The sequence below is a fragment of the Notothenia rossii genome (assembly GCF_949606895.1).
Source record: "Notothenia rossii genome assembly, chromosome: 7".
Classification (NCBI taxonomy): Eukaryota; Metazoa; Chordata; class Actinopteri; order Perciformes; family Nototheniidae; genus Notothenia; species Notothenia rossii.
In genome coordinates this window covers 70,048,034-70,066,811 of record NC_136905.1, presented here as the reverse complement: position 1 = coordinate 70,066,811, position 18,778 = coordinate 70,048,034, and the positions used below count along the sequence as shown (strand labels likewise).

The following is an 18,778-nucleotide window of genomic DNA, read 5'->3' as shown; positions in this document are numbered from 1 at the left end:
CAGAGTAAAAGTCACGTTGGAAGGAAAAGGGGAGAGAGATATCTACTTACAGCTGCTGTCAGATATCCGATCGCATTCGCATGGCGAGGAGGTAACCTGATCGAGCTGGGAGGAGTGACTTTACCAGGGAAGGCTTGAACAAAAAAAATGTCTTCTTCTTCTGCTGGAGAAGTCACAACAGCTAATGACATCAAGAGGGAAAATGTGAAGGAGTTGGAGAAGCGGGAGTGCATCAAGCTTGTGGCGCTGGACGCGGCGGATTTGTCCATGGAGCGCAACACGGACGCCGTGCGCACGGAGCTGTTGGTGAGCGCGGCTTCCTCTCTGGCTTTCTCCCCGGAGCAAGTGGCGTGTGTCTGCGAGGCTCTGCAGCAGGGAGGCAATGTGGACCGGCTGGCCAGGTTCTTGTGGTCCCTGCCGCAAAGTGACCTGCTCCGCGGCAACGAAAGCATCCTGAAAGCCCAAGCCCTCGTTGCGTACCACCAGGCTCGGTACCAGGAGCTTTACAGTATTCTGGAGAACCACAGTTTCAGTCCGTCCAACCACACCTTTCTCCAAGATCTGTGGTACAAAGCCCGGTACACCGAGGCGGAGAAGGCGAGGGGGAGACCCCTGGGCGCCGTGGACAAGTACAGGATCCGGAGAAAATACCCTCTCCCCAGGACTATCTGGGACGGCGAGGAGACTGTGTATTGTTTCAAGGAGAGGTCCCGGAACGCGCTGAAGGATCTGTATACCCAGAATAGGTACCCCTCGCCCGCCGAGAAAAGAAATCTCGCCAAGATTACAGGACTCTCCTTGACCCAGGTCAGCAACTGGTTCAAAAACAGGAGACAGAGAGACAGAAACCCGTCCGAGGCACAGTCAAAAAGGTGAGGAAACAAAAGGAACACATTTAATTCCCAAACTTTACAGAAAGGAAATTATTAAAATGGGTTCCGAGTGTGCGTAAAGTACGCTTTAATACAATTTTAATTTCAACAGTATTTTAATAATTATAGGAAAGCTTTTGGGGGGAATGGCGCCTAGTGTACCACCACTCTTCACACACATTGACTGACAATAGTCAGAGTATTTAATAATTTCGCGTCGCACATATTTCAAGGACTTGAAAATGTGAGACATTACCACAAATAATAATGGATAATAAACCACAAAATGTGCATAAAAGGTTTTGGAGCACGCTTTTAGTGTTTTGAAATATGAAGCGGTTGCCATTCAGATCCGGTTTCCAGTGTGTTGGTGCTTAGGGGCATGGAAACCATAAGCGACTAAATAACATAGTAACCTCCACACTGACTGGACAGACACGAGACGCAGCTGCTGACTTGGAGGAAACAATTAACAAGTTACTTTTATAATTTGTTTTAATGTATTTTTAGTATTTGTGTGTGTCAGAGATTAATACACACAAACACAGTGCGTACACGTCCCAGCACATAAATCATTTTTCACTTTTTTCCCTCTCAGACCAAAGCAGATCTCAGAGCCTTCCTCAGCTCCTGCGTTTCATTTTATAATCCTTCACACAAACAGGCAGATACGTAGTTCTTTCATGTTTCTCTTTCTCTGCGAACAAAGCTGACGCACACCTGGTGGAGGTGACCCCTCTCTCGTGCACACGCACACGCACGACACACACACAACTACACTATTATAGATTCCCTTTTAGTAGCTACTAAAATACAAACAGCATTTTAGTATTCTATAAATTAACAACCTGTGGATATTTAGATATTATCTTTCCATGAAAGAGAGTGTGTGTGTGTGTGTGTGTGTGTGTGTGTGTGTGTGTGTGTGTGTGTGTGTGTGTGTGTGTGTGTGTGTGTGTGTGTGTGTGTGTGTGTGTGTGTGTGTGTGTGTGTGTGTGTGTGTGTGTGTGTGTGTGTGTGTGTGTGATGGTAGGGGTGCAGCTGTTTGAATCAATCTTCTTTCTTTTTTTCTTTTTTAAACAGTCCTTCATGAACAAGTATTACCAACTCCTTCTGTATAGTTTAAGACTTCATGGAAACAGCAACAATAAGGATGGTCAATCAGAGCACCATTTTTTAGATTGGGAAAGAAATTGAAATAAATCCTCCATGCCATTTGTTTTGTCACGTCACCAGTGCTGGCAGTTTGTCACGCCAGAATTTATTGTGCCAAATGGTTGCACGGTTGTTGACGTTGGTGGGTTGTTGTCAGTGCAGCTCTCCATGAGGTAAGAGAGGGCTACACATTCACAAACACAGCCTGCTCTTCAAAGCTGTGCAATAACACAGCAACAAATGTGACTGGGTGGGATGGAAATAAATCCCAATATGCCTTTACATCTTATTAAATTAAGTGCTTAAGAATGTGAACTCATCGGACAAAAACTATTTATGTCATTTTATGTATATTTTCCAATCTAAGGAAAAAAGGTATTCTGAAAATGTCATCATAAAGTCACATTATACCAATAGTGTACCACCATTCCTTATTTTGTTTCCTTTGTTTTCTGACACTCCATTTGTCATTTTCTTTCCAGTGAATCTGATGGAAACCACAGCACAGAGGATGAGTCAAGCAAAGGCCAGGATGAGTTGTCTCCCCGGCCCCTCTCTAACTCCTCAGATGGGGTAATCACCCATGGGACCCTGCCCATTCAATCAGGGCCTATGGACAGTGGGGTGGTCATCCAACAGATCGGGGACATCAAGCTGCCTGCTGGATCAAACGGTGGCAGTCTCTACAACGGAAGTCTGGTCACCAGTAACAACGGCGTGTTTCACAACGGTGGCTCGTCTTACCTTCACACGCCTGGAAACATCCTCTTCAACGGGCTCAATCTGGGCATCCAGCCGCTGGCCTTCAACCCTCTGAGGCCATCTGGGGGGGTGCTGCTGGGGGGCTCGGGTATGGACATGCAGATGCAGACTGGGCAGGGGAAGGGACTGGGCAGCTCTGCGGAGGACTCGGCCCTGCAGTACGCCTCCTACTCGGGCTGTGTGAACGGATCAGAGGTGAAGCTGGAGGGGGTCCACACCATGGCTGCTCAGAACGGGGGCTCCTCCGTGCTTACGTACAGCTCCTCGTCAGGGGCGCTGCAGCTGGGGGGCTACAGCCTGATCCAGGTACCAAGTGGAGTCTCTGACAGCGATGGCAGCTCATTACTCAACAACGACGTAGGTCTTCCTCCACTGCAGCTCTCTTCCGGCTCATCTTCCTCAGCAATCACACAAGGTGGGTTCTGAACAGAAATGGCATACATGACAATTATTGGGATATGACTCGTTCATTTTGTCAATTGGAAATCATTTTATGGTCTGAAATGGAGTCTTACCATTTAATGAGTCAGAGGCTTTCATTGTGTTTCGTCTTTTTTAAGCAGTTAAGTTAATTCATTCTTCGCTATAATGTAATGCCGGTATGTAGAAGCGTTGAGCGCCAGGAAAAGACAGAATTGAGATCTATAAAACCAAAATCCAACCATAGTCTCCTTAACTATTATATCAAATATACAGTAGATGTTATACACTTATAAGCTTACAGCTTGATAGCCGATATGTGGGGCCATTTGACCTCCTTAAATGTTCCAGTGCATGCTGCACGTCCCTGGTAGTTTGTCAACAGGTTTTCCCACTACGTCCACCCAATATATCTGAGCTATTTTATTCTTGGCTTGTCTGTTTTTGGACTGTAGCCTGAAGGGCCGATACTACACATAACACAGAGCAGAAGAAACAGGGCAGGGCCACACACACACACACACACACACACACACACACACACACACACACACACACACACACACACACACACACACACACACACACACACACATAGAAGAAGGTGGTCCTTTGAAAACCCAAGAGATGAATAAAAACAAGCTCTGAAGTCACCATCACTCATCATCATTGCACTCTTGATCTGCAGAGCAGGGAGGAGGGGAAATATGTTTCACACAATCAGAGGCCATGAAACGCGCTAACAGGGAATACGCCATTACAGCACTTAGTTTGACAAAAAGCAGAGAATCTACAGCAGGATGAATAATAAGGAAAACAGAAAATTGCAGCTTGCTGTTGAGCCCTGGCAGGCTTTTGCACTCGTTCCCTGGGGCACCGCGGGGTCGAGCTTAAGGAGCACAAAGTGTGTGAGACACACAACAGCAATTTTGGGGCCAAGGCCTGCTGTAAATGAAACGTATAATTCTGTGAGGAATGGGGAGGGGACTGGGAATGGGATCCAAACAGAGGAACTGCATGTATTGATACAGTGTTGTATTTCCACAGGTACCATGTCTCTGAACAATGTAGCGGTGCGTTCCCCCAGCAACGACTCCTTCCAGCAGCAGGACAAGCTGGCCATGACGTCCCTGCACCACAGCACAGTCCTCTACAGCATGGGCAACGCCGGCCAGACGTCCATCAAGAAGGAGCCTCTGGAGGGAGGTGTGTACTCCTCCTATCACCACGGCCTCCACCTGGACGCCAGCGGTCAGCTCAGCTACACCACCCCAAACTCAGAGGAGGTTCCGTCCAGCCGAGGTCCCGCCTCCAGCACCGACGTCTCCGCAGTCAGCTCGTCCAGCCCTGAGCCAGAGGTGTACACCACCCTCACCGTCAGCACGCCGCTGATGGCCCACCAAACGGACCACAGCAGCCACCACCTCCACCCCTCAGAGTACCTCGGGGGCCATGAGATCCGGGGCCACCTGATGGGCTCCGGCATGAACAACAACTACATGAACCTTTCCGATAACAAGGTGGGCTCGGGAGGTGTGAGTGAGATGGTGCGGGCGATGTGTGGGGAGATGGAGGCTGTGGAAGGGAAGGAGCTAGCCAAACTACAGACAGTGCAGATGGAGGAGGACATGGCTGACCTTTGACCTCTCGCAGGAGCACTCTGCCCAAACAGTGATATGGTGAAACTTTTTACTTTTGTGTGCGAGTGAGTGTGTGAGTTCCTTTTTTTTTTTTTTTTTACCATTCATTTCCTTTAAATGTTAAATTATTTGTGTTCATTGAACTTTTACAACGCACTCTAGTGAGAGCTTATCCCTGTGGGTGGGCTTTTTGAGTTGATCATTAAAATAAAATAAAAGTCTAGGACATTAAAAGCCCCATTCATAAGATGAAACATTATGACTGTTACGTGCTAACAGAAGAAGAAGAAGTGGTTGTATGTGTTGGAGCCGTGTTTAAATGTTCATTTTTTATAGACAACACCTGCTACTTCCTGTTGAGTGGATTTGATCTGCAGAAGCAGGTGCTGGAATGCCTCGAGTCATGTGACCGGGATGCTCCTCCAAACTAAATGCGTCATATGGGTCAAACCAAAAAGGTCATTCAGTAGGGGGAAGAGGGAGAGAGCCTCTGTGAAAACGCTCAGTTAAACAGCTTCACTTAAGGACTGCACACATACAGAGAATAGGTCAATAAACACATAAAGCTACTGATTAAGGAGAAAAGTGTCCTTCAATTATCACTTCTCTTAATGCCTCTTATGTCCCCTTCAAACCCTTGTTTTTGTGCTTTATACCATACCAAATGAACTAGGAGTGTTGGACTAGAGTTAAAACACATGTGCCTTTCTGCTACTTAAATATAAACAATGGCATAGGTCTGTTTTGGCATTTGCACTACCATGATGGCATTACAATGTAACACGTTTCAAACAGCCTTCATGTTGGAGGGTTTGAACACCTCAACAAATGCACACTATTTCAGTAATGACTCATATTTCAAGCCTCGTCGTCAACCTGTGAGACCATGATGTGAATTATGATCTCGAGGTTGTTCATCATATGTTGTTTATAATGCTGCAACTCATTGTATGTTAACTAGATGTGATGATGCTATACTATATCCTGTTTCATTTGATGTGTCTCTCCAAATGTCAGTAATCACTAATGATATTTTTCTATAAAGGGATTGTAATAATCTCTCTTTGCATGGCGTCATAATGTTTTGGACACTAGTGCCTTTTACTTTTGTTTCCTGAAAAACACTGAAAGTGAGCTCGGTCGTAGCTCTTGCGTTGGCGTGCCGACAGTGACATTGCAGCCTCAGAGATTTACCACCGCCGCCGCTGTCACTGGCACATTTGTTGGGTGTCAGTCGCGGGAAAGACAAGAGAATGTGCAGCCCATTTGTCAAGTGTGTCCAGTGCTTTTCACAACAGGGGCCTAATTCCTCGCTGTCATACGTGACCATAACAGCACATTTCAGCCTCATAGCCAACTCAGACCATGCACATCTATCAGTGCATCACACATCTTTATTCAAGTGGACTAGAAATACCTTTTCTCCATCAAGATCTATGACACAATCCCATCAATTTGAATGGACTTTTCAATGAAAGTATCCTCAGTGCTTTAATGTCATATACCAAAAATGAGTTGTGGGCAAATAGTTCAACTGATGGTCATTTGTTTTTTTTAATCCTAGTTTGAATTATATGTTTGTTATCTGAAATTATGTGAATGTATTTTTCTAAATCTACATACTGCAATAAAAGTTTATATTTATAAAAACATAAAACAGATTTTTTTGTACAGATGTATCTTCAAGATGTTAAAATTAAGGAATAATCTCAGAGTTTTGAATATTTTAGGCTCGCAATATGTCTGTAATAAATGTAAGTTCACGCCAGACAGAAAGCATATGTCCTCCCAACGTTTAAGAGTCCTATGTAGCCAAACTGCGGATCGGGTGGGGGGGGGAAAGTGGCATGCAGTAATCCAGCGGGCCTGGTGCTGCTCTCTGCAAACCTGCGGTGATCGTTTGCACATGCCTGGCAACCTGGAGTTCATTAGCCCTCCTTTTCTCATCTCAGCCCCTGTAATTCAAATAAACAGCAATGAGATTTCCAGAGGTAAAGCTCCTTTTGGGTGGGGGGTCTGCAGCTCCCCACAGCTCAGTCCAATGGCCTTTTCCCCGAACGAAGGCCGAACAACCCCCCCACTACTTTAACATGTGGAAGAATGAATCTAAGTAGCTGTCACTCATAGACACTGAGCCTCTATCCAAAAAAAAAGAGCCTGAACTCCTCTCAAGGCTTGAGGGGATTCTCCCTAAATTCATGAATTTTCAACCCTATGCTTGTTCACTCAGTGGGCACCCGACCAAACCAGCAACGAGAGATAAGATGGAGACAAGGTTTGACAAATGGCTGAACAGCAGGGGATTTTATTTTATTCACAGCGTGTCTGTGGTGGATTATAGTTGTTGTCCTCTCAGCGGATCCTGGATGGAGAAGTTATATATGATCTAAGTGATGACCTAAATAAACAGAGGCTGTTTGTCTGTGCTCACTGTTGAGGCACAGAGAGAGAGAAGAAAAATGGGAGAGTCTAGCGGGAAAGGGAGGGAGAGGTAGCTACCCGGGATAAAGTTACCTGTGCACAGGTGACCTCGTCGCCATGGGCAGTGGATTAGCTGATTGTTAGGTATCAGGTAACTCCTCCTGTAATATTGAAGAGGGTGAAAACAGCTTTGTTGGAGCCCAGAACAATATCCCATTCGCAGCATGGTCCGTGGGTCTCACGGGGAGGGGGCCACAGAAAACTCCAAATTCCACCTTTTGTATTGTGCCTATAAATTAGACAGGAAAGGAGCACAATTGTTCCCTCACAGAAGATGTGTTGTGCATTTTTCATGAGGACTGCTGGTTGTTGAATTGTACATTTTAACTGCTCCCCTTCATGTGGGAATATCAGGATCCCCGTATCTAAATAGTAGTGGATCATTTTGTCCACAATTTCAAATATGTAATGTAAAACTTACTTGGGTGTGCAGTAAAAAATGGGGGAACTCCCCCAGAACTCTGGCCTTATTAAAAACACTGACCTATGATCTTTCAGATGGTTTCAAAGCTGACATTTAATGCGGCGCAGCAGACTGCAAGCCATATGTAACATGACCTGGGGAGCACGGTACTCCACTGCTCCACGTCCCACTAATGAGAGGGCAGGGGTCAGCGGGTACCAGCCTGCTGCAAAGAACCACCACTACTGGCCAAGGCATGAGAGGACTTCTCCCTCCTGGCAGAAACTAAATCTGTCCCTGGCTCTTGTTGGGTTGTGGAAAGTATACTGGTGTTTATGAACTAGGAATACATGTCCTCAAGCCTTGTTGCTTTTTCTCTTACCTCCACTTAAAATAATTGGGTTGTTGCTTGGCAGGGTAAAAGGTATGTGCACTTCATCACCCAGTGTGGGAAAGATGCAACCAGCATGATTCACTGGTTTCTTCAGGACTGCAAGGAAAGAAAGTACAAGTCAGTTTTCAGAGTGCATTGGTGAATGTGACACTCACACAGAGGCAGCAGCTGGGGGGCAGCATCAGGTCCACACCACAGCATTTCCCAAAGAGAAAAACAGCACTTTGTAACAGGAGCAGCAGCAGATGAGGCCTGCCATGATCAGTGGAGATCACGCACACACACCTGCTGCTCAACGGCCTGCTATAACCTTTTCATTTGCTAAAACACATGCATCCTCCGAGAAGTAACATCCTGACTTGTATGATAGCACTGTCATGGCGCCCCCTCCCTGCCAGAAGGCTCACATGGTATAGCGACACATCCCATTTTAATCCTTCCTTTTGTTTGTTTATGTGTTTGTTTCACCGCCTTGTTTGTTTACTTACAGCCCTGCAGCTTAAAAAAAGAGAGAATTGTCCTAATCATCTGTATGCCCGGGGCGTGTTTACTGAGCAGAGCACTGTAAAAGCCGAGGCCGTAATTGCATATTTGTGAAGGTGGTCCTCTGAGGAAATGCGTAATGATTTTGATGGGGGGCTAACCCCAGTGCACTTGTACCAGGTCTAATTTTCCAACATGACAGGAAACTCTGTTAAGCTGATAATTGCAGCTCCAATTTCATTTAACTCACTCATGTCAACAGTTGTGTTTTGTTTTGAGAGAAGGAGCTGCTTTTTTTCTCACTGCCTTTCACCTCACAGAATAAAGCGCTTTAGTTCTTAATTAAATGCACACATTTAGGACATCTTGGAATAACCAGAAACGTAACACCAATCGTTTACTATTGATACGATTTTACAATCTGTCAATAAATGTGCAGTTAGTCAAATTATTATGTTTGTGATTTAATTATGTCTATAAGGAAACAAAAATAAAATAAATGTACCTCTTCTACAAATGCTTTAAACAATCTTGACTTAAAGGAAGACGCTGCGTTGTTCATTTTGTTGATTGGATAAATAAATAAATGTTCACTGTAGGCTATGTTGTTTCAGTGCAGTAAGAGGACACCCTTAAGATGTCACCAAAATCCCTCCCGGAAAAAAACCCTGGGGACCAAATCAGACATTTTTCACTTAATTTAAACAGTATCGGCTTTGTTCCAGTCGATACAGCTGAAATAGCACTTTGGATTTAGATAGAGTGAAAACCATCTGTTCATTGAGCCAGTGGTCGGTTCACTTCTCAAAAAAATAAACTCGCTCCAATAGGAAACACTGGCTTTTCTGATGATGACATTTTTATGAAGTGTTTTCTGGTGTTTTTGAGTTGGGACTTTTCTTTTCTCTCTTTTTGTCCCACATGACCGGAGTCACCGTGACTTTTCATTCGTTTTCCCAGTAATATAGGGTGTAACAAATTCCTATAATACAGCTATTTTCATAAATCAGTAATCAATAAATCGTTTTCACCTCAAAACTGCTATCATCATGAGGTAGGATAACTTAACAAGCAGAGGGCCACATTTCTCTGAGGCCTACCTCCATTAAATCGGTTTAATGAGAAATGGCAAAAAGTTTATTTTCTCCTGAATACAGTGTGACTCATTTTGGTTTTCCGGAAAGGCAATGACTAAAACTTGGAGCATCCATCCGTGATATTTAACAGCCCAGAGCGTCCAGGAGAGGCAGGCAGATTCAATGCGTTTTATAGGGTAAAAGACGAGTTTCACGTAAAGAAAATAGCGAGAATAAAGACTCCCTGGCCCACTATGAGAGGAGTAACGAGTGATAGCCTACCTAAGTATTGCATTACTTCTCGGGGTTTGAGGAGCCCATGCAGCCCTGGCCGTGTAAGAGGCGTAGAGTCCACATCTTGAAATAATCTCGCCCCCCGGGCTGCTCGGGTTAAAGGAGGAGGCGCGGCGCAATGTGGTAGATATATTAGAGAAACCCGAGAGCCGCTCATCAGACAGCTCATTTACTGAAGCTCTGAGGTTTTACACACAGCCGAGTGCTGCTGGACCCCAGCCTCAAGTGGCCTGAGAGCCTGTGTGTCCACTGAAGACAGTCCAGCAGTCAATCACAGCAGATTCGTCATGTTTAGGCAATATGGCACGATGGCCTTGCCGCACAATAACATGAGAATTAGCTGTTTTAAAATCTACTTTCATTCATTTTAAATTATATATTTTTTCATCAAACATAAATTATATTTGTATTCAGTGTTATACAAAAAAAATCTATTTATTGCGTTTATTGCAGGCTGATGACACTGTTAAAGATATTGCTGAAAATCATTAAAATAACTCTAAAACTTCAGGCATTGTAGGATGCAACTAAAGCTTTAAGTGTGATGGATCCAATAATGTGATATTTCCTCCAGACAAACTGTAATTACAGTGCATTCATTCAGGCAAAAAATAGTTTGCAGTCTATCTGATAAATACTCAAATAAACCATGCAAAAAATTATGGTGGTGATAACGTTAAACTGCAGTGTTGTTTTAATTTACACTTACAAAAATAAGCATACTCAACGGCCTGACCCAACCTGATTCAGTCATTATTAATTAAACCTTATTTTTCAACATATGCCAACATTCTCTAATATGGGAGAATATGTTGTGATTATGTCGTAGCCTATTTGGGAAACCATTCCTGTTTTTTCGCAAGATAATGTATAGGGAATAAAAGGTTTTCAAGAGTGGAGCTGTTTACAACTGATCTCTGTTATTTCAGCTGTCTGTCGCCACAAAAACAAGTTCAAAGCATTTTAGCTTTATAATAAAACTTTTTTTTAAAGAAGATCATCTTCTCAAAACGTTTTAAGTGAGTTTGTCTAAGTTAAATAATATTTTCTAGGTCAAATCGTGTTCCATAAACTAAGGGAGTCTAGTTTCAGACGCTGCAGATAAAGAAATGTGATCTATACGGCTCGAACCAACAACTGCACCACCAAGAACCAGTGTGGCAGAGAACTCATTTACTAATGGATTGGTTTAGTGTTTCACCCCACAGAAAACACTGGAGCCAGTGCGGTGCCCGTCTAATCCCTGAAATATAAATGTAGACTACAGGCTGGAAGGAGCGCTTCAAAAACACGTGACGAAAAAAAATAAAAAAATAAACCTACAACAACAAATTAAAGGAGGAAGGAGGTCTGTGAAATATGTCCAGTATGTAATATTCATTTAAAAATCTGCAAACAAAAATAAAGAAAAGTGTCTGTATAAAATCAAAACTCTCACTTATTAAATTCCAGCTTGACATATCTCTTTTTTTTATTTTACGCATTAAAACGAGTGTGAAGGGTGCTGAATATGTGCACGTTTGTCTGTTATTTACAATCTTAAACACACAAAAGCACGCACTCACACGCGCACACAAGCACACACACTTTAAGTGCTGATTTCCGTTTCCTACTGGTGGTCTATGTCCCGTAGCACGTTTGGCAGGTAGTTTAGATTTTCTCGTATAAAAAGGCGTGCGTAATGGCACAAATGGACCCAACAAACATGGGCACTTATTAGATTATATCACCTCATAAAATAAACGGCCTCGGTAATTAATAGAGTATGAAAGGTGAGGATACAACAAAAGTGTTCAATCTGCATGTAATTAAGGTGGGGGGCGTCAACCCTGATCAGCTGTGACGGTAAATAAACCTCCAGTTTAAAGAAGAAAAAATAAATCAAGATTCATATTTTTGTTATGTTTAAATTAAAGAATTCTGCAGACAACAATCATGGATTGATTATGTCATTGCTTTTAAGTGTTTCAGCCCATAAACTGGATACACTTTCCTTTACAGATAAAAAGCGTTGTGTTGTTGTGGCTTCACCCTCCACTGGCTGTGATTACTGATAACGTTTGGAGATGCAGTATGTGGTTTTGAACCACCAGGGAAATCTGGAAGCATAGTTGCCAGCATTACAGAGGATGTATATTCAGAACATGTTAATAAGGCTTTTTAAGAGGTCTGTAATAATTGATTAGTGTTTAGGTGCTGTGCTCCCTGAGCTGCAGCGGCAGAGGGACTGTGGGGGCGGGAGGTGGGAGCGCTCCTATTTCAGCCCCTGACGCACTGCCTCTGGGGAGGAAACGGAGCTGCAAACTCAGTCCTGCTCTGCTGTACACGGTGCAGGGCAGAGGGAGAGCCAATCACCGAAACGCACAGGCTCCCTTTAAGCCTGACATATCTCCAACAGGAACAAATTGTCCCAACAATCAACATCCCAATCTGCTGCGCGCATCAGGGGCTGGAGTGGAGAGGATCGCCTATAGGCCTGAGCTGCGCGGACGGATCGCGCTGGATTGCATCGCGACCAGAAACTATAAACACTGAGAATTAAACGACAGCTATCGTGTTGGATACCAACGTTTTGGGCGGAGGCGCAAGCTCGGACATCATGTCTATATTGCCGTCATTCGGGTTTACGCAGGAGCAAGTGGCGTGCGTTTGCGAGGTGTTGCAGCAGGGAGGGAACCTGGAGAGGCTCGGCCGCTTCCTGTGGTCCCTGCCGGCTTGCGATCACCTCCACAAGAACGAAAGCGTCCTCAAAGCCAAGGCAGTGGTGGCTTTTCATCGGGGGAACTTCAGAGAGCTTTACAAGCTCCTAGAAAGCCACCAGTTTTCTCCGCACAACCACCCAAAGCTGCAGCAGCTCTGGCTCAAGGCGCACTACGTGGAGGCGGAGAAGCTGCGCGGACGGCCGCTCGGAGCTGTAGGGAAGTACCGGGTGCGGAGGAAATTCCCGCTGCCCCGCACGATATGGGACGGCGAGGAGACCAGCTACTGCTTTAAAGAGAAGTCCCGGGGAGTCCTGAGAGAGTGGTACACGCACAACCCCTACCCTTCCCCGCGGGAAAAGAGAGAGCTGGCCGAGGCCACAGGACTGACCACCACGCAGGTCAGCAACTGGTTCAAAAACAGACGGCAGCGAGACAGAGCCGCAGAGGCGAAAGAGAGGTACGTGATACAGCCTCCGTGCTGCCTGGAATAAATAGACACAAATATTATCATTGTTTGCATGTTTTAAGACAAAAAATAAGGTTTGAGCTGGAATTAAATATTTACAAAATATGTCTTAAAGCAGCAACAGGTTCAGAAAGTGCAGGAATCGCAGTGTTCATATTTCTGACGCAAGAAAGGCAAACGATTGTATTTCTGATAATAACAACATCTTTCCAAGTAAATTGGAACTTTTTTTAAATGTGGTTGTTACGCCTATATATTGCTTAAATTTGATTTTTCCTGATGACAATAATTGTGAGTAAACAGAAGCTTGTTGTTGACAAATGTTTGGCTTTCTCCTGATTTCAGTCTGAATTATAACATAAACATTTTAAAAACACTAGGAAAGGGGATAACATTGCGTGTGATAATGTTTTAAAAATACAATAATCTATTTACGTGACATTTTGTGAACTTTTCACGTTTGAAAGGTTAAACTAGGTTACAGTGGAGTAAATTAAGGCACACAACACGTGATTTAAAGTTGCCGGGAACATCAACAGGAAGAGAAATAAACGTGTTCAAAACACATTTACAGAGAAGTTCAATAACTAAACTTCCTCCTTTATTAGTTTAACTTCAATGGTTACGCCTACTATGTTTTGGTGTGAATACAACAACAATTAGGAATTATTTTTTGTTTTGTTGTCATCAACGGATTTAATGCTATTTTCCAAAACTGAGCATATTTTATTTTTCTAATTTCTCCTTGTTGTCATATTCAGGGAGAACAGTGAAAACAGCAACGCAGGCGGCAACAAACAGAACCAGCTGTCCCCACTGGACGGAGGAAAGTCTCTCATGTCCAGTTCAGAGGACGAGTTTTCTCCACCCCAGAGCCCCGACCCGAACTCAGCGCTTATGCTTCAGGGCAACATGAACCACCCCGGGGCCTCCGCCTACCCCATGTCCGGCCTGGGCCCCCCACAGCCGGTGCACAGCATGCACGGACACCCGCACCAACTGCAGGACTCCTTGTTGGGACCTCTAACCTCCAGCCTTGTGGATTTGGGCTCTTAAAGAGGCTGCCAGATTATTTTATTTTACAACAACAGAAAGAAAGAGGACTGATAAGTGTATCAGATTGATGTATGAAATAACACTATAGTAGCTACCTTATAATATAGACTGACTTGTCTGTCGTTCAATTTGGTTAGGACAAAATTCCTTTTATGCGCTTAAACTGTATATCCCCACTGACAGGAGCATTTTCGTCTCCTGCACACGAAAACACACAAACAGGACCTGTCTGAAACTCTTAACTCGACGAGACACTTAACTGGACTGCCCATTTGCTTAATTTATGATATTTTGTTGATATAAAAGGATTATAGCAACATCCTGCGATGGAAACTAAGAGGTAACGTTTTCATTAGTCGTGGTAATTAGTTTCCAATAAAACAAAAGTAATACAATTGTCTCTGTGTTATTTGTGTATTTAGAGAAAAAATAGATATTAATTTAATTCTATATTATAGTGTTTCAGCATATGCAAAACAAATTAATCTGGACTATCTTTATTGTAACTATTTGGGAAGTGGTGAAAATCAGGTTAAATATTTGTTTCACAATTGTTGTTAACCTGTAAAATTAGGCTTTATTTATGCCTGCTGCTTAGAATGAGTAAATACATGGAAAATGACAAACAATCAACAATATATAATGCGCTGGAGAGATATCAAACATAATGTGACTAATTTTGTGTCAAATATTAAAACCTGCTCCACGGGTTCTTTGGGCTTTTAACAATAATAATGCTAATTCAAATCATATATTTCAAACACAGAGTCATAAAGGGAAATGTAATTATACAAACGTGAGTCATCATGAGCAGCTGTCTGTCAGGAGGCTGTTGTGCGCAGGAACCAGCGTTGGTCCCTTTGATTGTCTGCTCTGTAATATGATGACTGAAGGAGAAAGGATTCTTTTTTTTTTTTTTTTTTCGTCATTTCTAGCCCGAGTGCTGCGGATCATTGGCTTTTTGTTGCCGTGTTTTCTTTACACTCTACGAGAGTTTGCTCTGTCGGTTCTGGGCCATGGGAAAGAGCCACCACTCAACCTCTTATACAAGCTCTGGATGTTCAAACATCCCATATGAAAAACGTCATTGCCTGATGAAATCAATATAGATACCCTATAAACAAAACAAATATTAGTGGCTCAAATAAGAGACATTTAATTTCTTAAATAAAATAAGACTATTAGTAGACACTCCCACTCATATAGGGGTCATAATAATAATTTCCATAATAAACAACAACAATGTTCTACTCATAATAATAAATAAAAGGGACTATATTTGTAGCAATATGAGGATATGTTGGCCTGAGAGCAGGAATCTGGTGAGGGCAGCTCTCCTGTCCCCCCACCCTCCACCCTGCACTCCTCTTTGGGCTCATGTCAGGGTAAATTGTTTTGAGCAGAGAGCACAGAGGATTTCCTGAGCATAATCTGAAACAGTCGCTGCTAGCATTACTGCCTGATTGCGAAGATTGCAGGGCTGCAGGGCTGCAACGCCCGGCTTCATGGAGGGACCTTGAGGTATTCTGCATCCCGGAGGCCTCCCTCCCTCTGCCTGTCTCTCCCCCTCTGATCCCCTCAGGTCTACTAACAACACCGGGGCTGTGCTCCCCATATATCACCTACAGAGATCCATATGGTTGTGCTTGAGCGATGTGTCTGTCTGAATGTCCTCAGCAGACCTTCCATCATCAGGCTCTTTGGTCAGTGTTTCTCCTTTTTACATTTGTATTCTAATATGTGATGAGAAAAGCATGGAGTTAATTTACTTGAGTACAATTAGAAATGCCACATATTCTTGTCAAAAGAAAAAGTTCTGCCTTCAACATTTTACCTTAAAATAGTCCAGATGTATTCTCAGCCAAATACATTTACAGTATTACACAGAAAATCTGTCTTTATTTATTATCATGCTAGTGGACCATTAAGGCAAATTAAAGCAAATGTAAGCTTATTTATGTTCATATTGAGCAATCCTTTAATTATGTTCTGAAAAGAGTAAGATGTATGTAGTGCAGTATGGTCAGATTTCCCTTAAAACTGTAGCGCAGTCAGATTGTAAAGTAGCATAAAATGAAAACACTAAAACAACAAAAAAACACCATAATCTGAACATTTCACTGAAAGCCCCTGAAAATGTGTTTTTAAAGCAGTTTTTTTTAAATGTATGGAAAGTTACAAATATGTGTCTTGCCAAAATAAATTAAAGTTACAAACATTTCAGTTGGTATTATTTATAAAGCATTTCAAACTCAAAAGCTCCTCTTATTTGCATCACCAGGAACGTGTGGTTTGATCAGATGTGAATGACAGCGACCTGCAAACCAAAGTAAACAACTAAATCAGAAGTTGATTTAAATGTTGCTGAATCTTGATTGGAAAAATTAATATGTGACATCATTTTTTTCCACACAATCCCAGCCACTTCAAACCTTGAGACAAAAACAAAAATAATCCTGAGTCACGAGAACAAAAAAATTCAACTAAAGCAAAAAATAGTTCTCATGTACGAATCATCACTCAGAGTGCGAGGTGTTTTTAGGGCTTTTAGGTTTGCTACTAAGAAATGTGCGTAGTTACTACAATAGATTATATTTAAACGTCACTGACAATATCTAGAATTTAATTTTAAAATGTCAACTTTAATGTGACGTGTGTTCTTACAAAATGATTCCTGGGTAAAGAAAAAATTATAAAACAAACTATATAGATAAAAATAATAATTTATATTTAACTTTACTTTAAAAGCAGTCACAGAAAAGTGGATGAATTGAATACACTAATGGTCTTTGTTGTAGTATATTAAGATATAAATGTGTATTATAAAAGCCTTCAGTAATACCCATAGAGCAGAGGTCAGCAGAGAGCAAAATGTCCCGCAGATGAGATATCATTCTGACCAATCACAACATGTCCCTGGCACACTGTGTGGCTAAATATTCACAAATTAACAAACAGGTGATCACAAAGCCACCGGAGCGACTCCTCATACCTGTTAATCTAATGACAACATTTCCGGCAGGGTACACACACACAGCGAGGATTAAACCGGCTCTGTGCCACACGACAGAAGGAGGCTACTAGAGTCACCTTCAGGATGTGCAAGAGACTCAAATCAATCCAACACGGAAACTCTGACATTGCCTTTAATCACGTTTGAATCCCTTGCTTCCGAATCCGGAGGGACAGCGTCTGCAACCACAAACTGTCTGCTGCATCAGCCTCTCAGAGATGCAACAAGTGCAAGTGGTAGGCGTGCTGCGGCCTATAGACAACATGACAAAAGCTGGAGGTAAACGTCAGTATAAAAAGCAGGCTAGCAACAACAGCTGCTGATGGCAAACAGAGTCCGAGTCATCGAAAGGGCATTTCATTTCTCACAGTCGTAAGTGGCAGTGGCTCTAAATCAACAGCAGGAAGGGCCCTGACGTGTGCAAATAAACATGGAGAGTAGCCTGCATGAGCCTCAGCTGACTTCATGTTTTCTCTGGCATCAGAGTGAGTGTGCATCTCGTATAAGGACAACATCAGAAGATGAGGAACTTTTGCTCGAGTTGCCTTTCATGGTCTGATGCATGCAGGTAGCGTTGCCCCACATGGGAGGAGGGTGTGAGCCAGGTATCCATAACCACAGGCTGTATGAGGGGTGTGTGTCAGAGAAGGGGGGAGACGGGGGTGAGAAGGGAGCGGGGGGCAGGCGGGTGATGAGGGACAAAAGGATCTTTTCAGGTCTGCCTCAGAGGGGCGGGGGTGGCGGTGGGGTAGAGAGATTTTCTTACCAATGATGCATGGATCTGACAATGTTCCTGCCTGGACGTAGCCAGAGGCAGAGTGTGTGTGTGTGTGTATGTGTGTGTGTGTGTGTGTGTGTGTGTGTGTGTGTGTGTGTGTGTGTGTGTGTGTGTGTGTGTGTGTGTGTGTGTGTGTGTGTGTGTGTGTATGTGTGTGTATGTGTGTGTGTGTGTGTGTGTGTGTGTGTGTGTGTGTGTGTGTGTGTGTGTGTGTGTGTGTGTGTGTGTGTGTCTTAGAATATATAACTGATTCAAATAAAACATTATCTGGATGGCAGTGGCAGGCGTCTGCTGTGTTTCTATGACATAAGTGTACAGAGACCAGAGAGCTTATGCTACTCCGCACTAAGAAATGTTAATTATGCTGATGTGGGAGCTGCGAGCCAAAAAGTAGGAAGCCTTTCGTCCAACAGGAAGCTCTTATGTGACAGAGCTGAAAGAAATATTTATCTCTTTCTTCCAGTGGGATGAGTGATGCATGACCCTGGGTTCAGACACGAGGAGGAAGAGGAGGAGGAGGAGGAGGAGGAGGAAGAGACTCTGGAGTCGATTCCTAACTATTAGGGTGTTAAGTAGAATGTTGTATGTCAAATGAAGGACAGCATCATATATTACCTGATGAAAGGGGGGAGTTTTTTAATATGTTACAGGAGGAAAAGACAAAAGGACAAGATAAGACGTGTGTGTAATGTCTACGAAAGAAAAAAGAAATTGCCAGAAGGCTCAGCTCATATAACAAACTCTTCCAGAGACAAAACCCGGCTCTAGTTGCTGAGAATCAGA

General features: G+C 43.3%; 2 protein-coding genes across 2 annotated transcripts; both read left to right on the top strand.

The window, feature by feature from the left end:
* The first annotated feature begins 1 nt into the window (after position 1).
* six4a (SIX homeobox 4a) lies at positions 2 to 6,506 on the top strand. The gene is made up of 3 exons (XM_079693815.1): positions 2 to 872; positions 2,510 to 3,204; positions 4,257 to 6,506. The coding sequence occupies exons 1-3, from the start codon at positions 148 to 150 to the stop codon at positions 4,850 to 4,852; spliced, it is 2,016 nt and encodes a 671-aa protein (XP_079549941.1). The 5' UTR covers positions 2 to 147; the 3' UTR covers positions 4,853 to 6,506.
* A 5,757-nt stretch (positions 6,507 to 12,263) lies between these two features.
* Positions 12,264 to 14,599, top strand: LOC307047087 (homeobox protein six1b). Its single transcript, XM_079693830.1, has 2 exons — positions 12,264 to 13,139; positions 13,910 to 14,599. The coding sequence occupies exons 1-2, from the start codon at positions 12,580 to 12,582 to the stop codon at positions 14,202 to 14,204; spliced, it is 855 nt and encodes a 284-aa protein (XP_079549956.1). The 5' UTR covers positions 12,264 to 12,579; the 3' UTR covers positions 14,205 to 14,599.
* The last annotated feature ends 4,179 nt before the right edge of the window (positions 14,600 to 18,778 follow it).

Coding starts and splice junctions, on each gene's coding strand:
- six4a (XM_079693815.1), top strand. CDS start 148: ATGTCTTCTTCTTCTGCTGGAGAAGTCACAACAGCTAATGACATCAAG. Junction 873..2,509: donor TCCGAGGCACAGTCAAAAAG/GTGAGGAAACAA, acceptor TTTTCTTTCCAG/TGAATCTGATGGAAACCACA. Junction 3,205..4,256: donor TTCCTCAGCAATCACACAAG/GTGGGTTCTGAA, acceptor GTATTTCCACAG/GTACCATGTCTCTGAACAAT.
- LOC307047087 (XM_079693830.1), top strand. CDS start 12,580: ATGTCTATATTGCCGTCATTCGGGTTTACGCAGGAGCAAGTGGCGTGC. Junction 13,140..13,909: donor GCCGCAGAGGCGAAAGAGAG/GTACGTGATACA, acceptor TGTCATATTCAG/GGAGAACAGTGAAAACAGCA.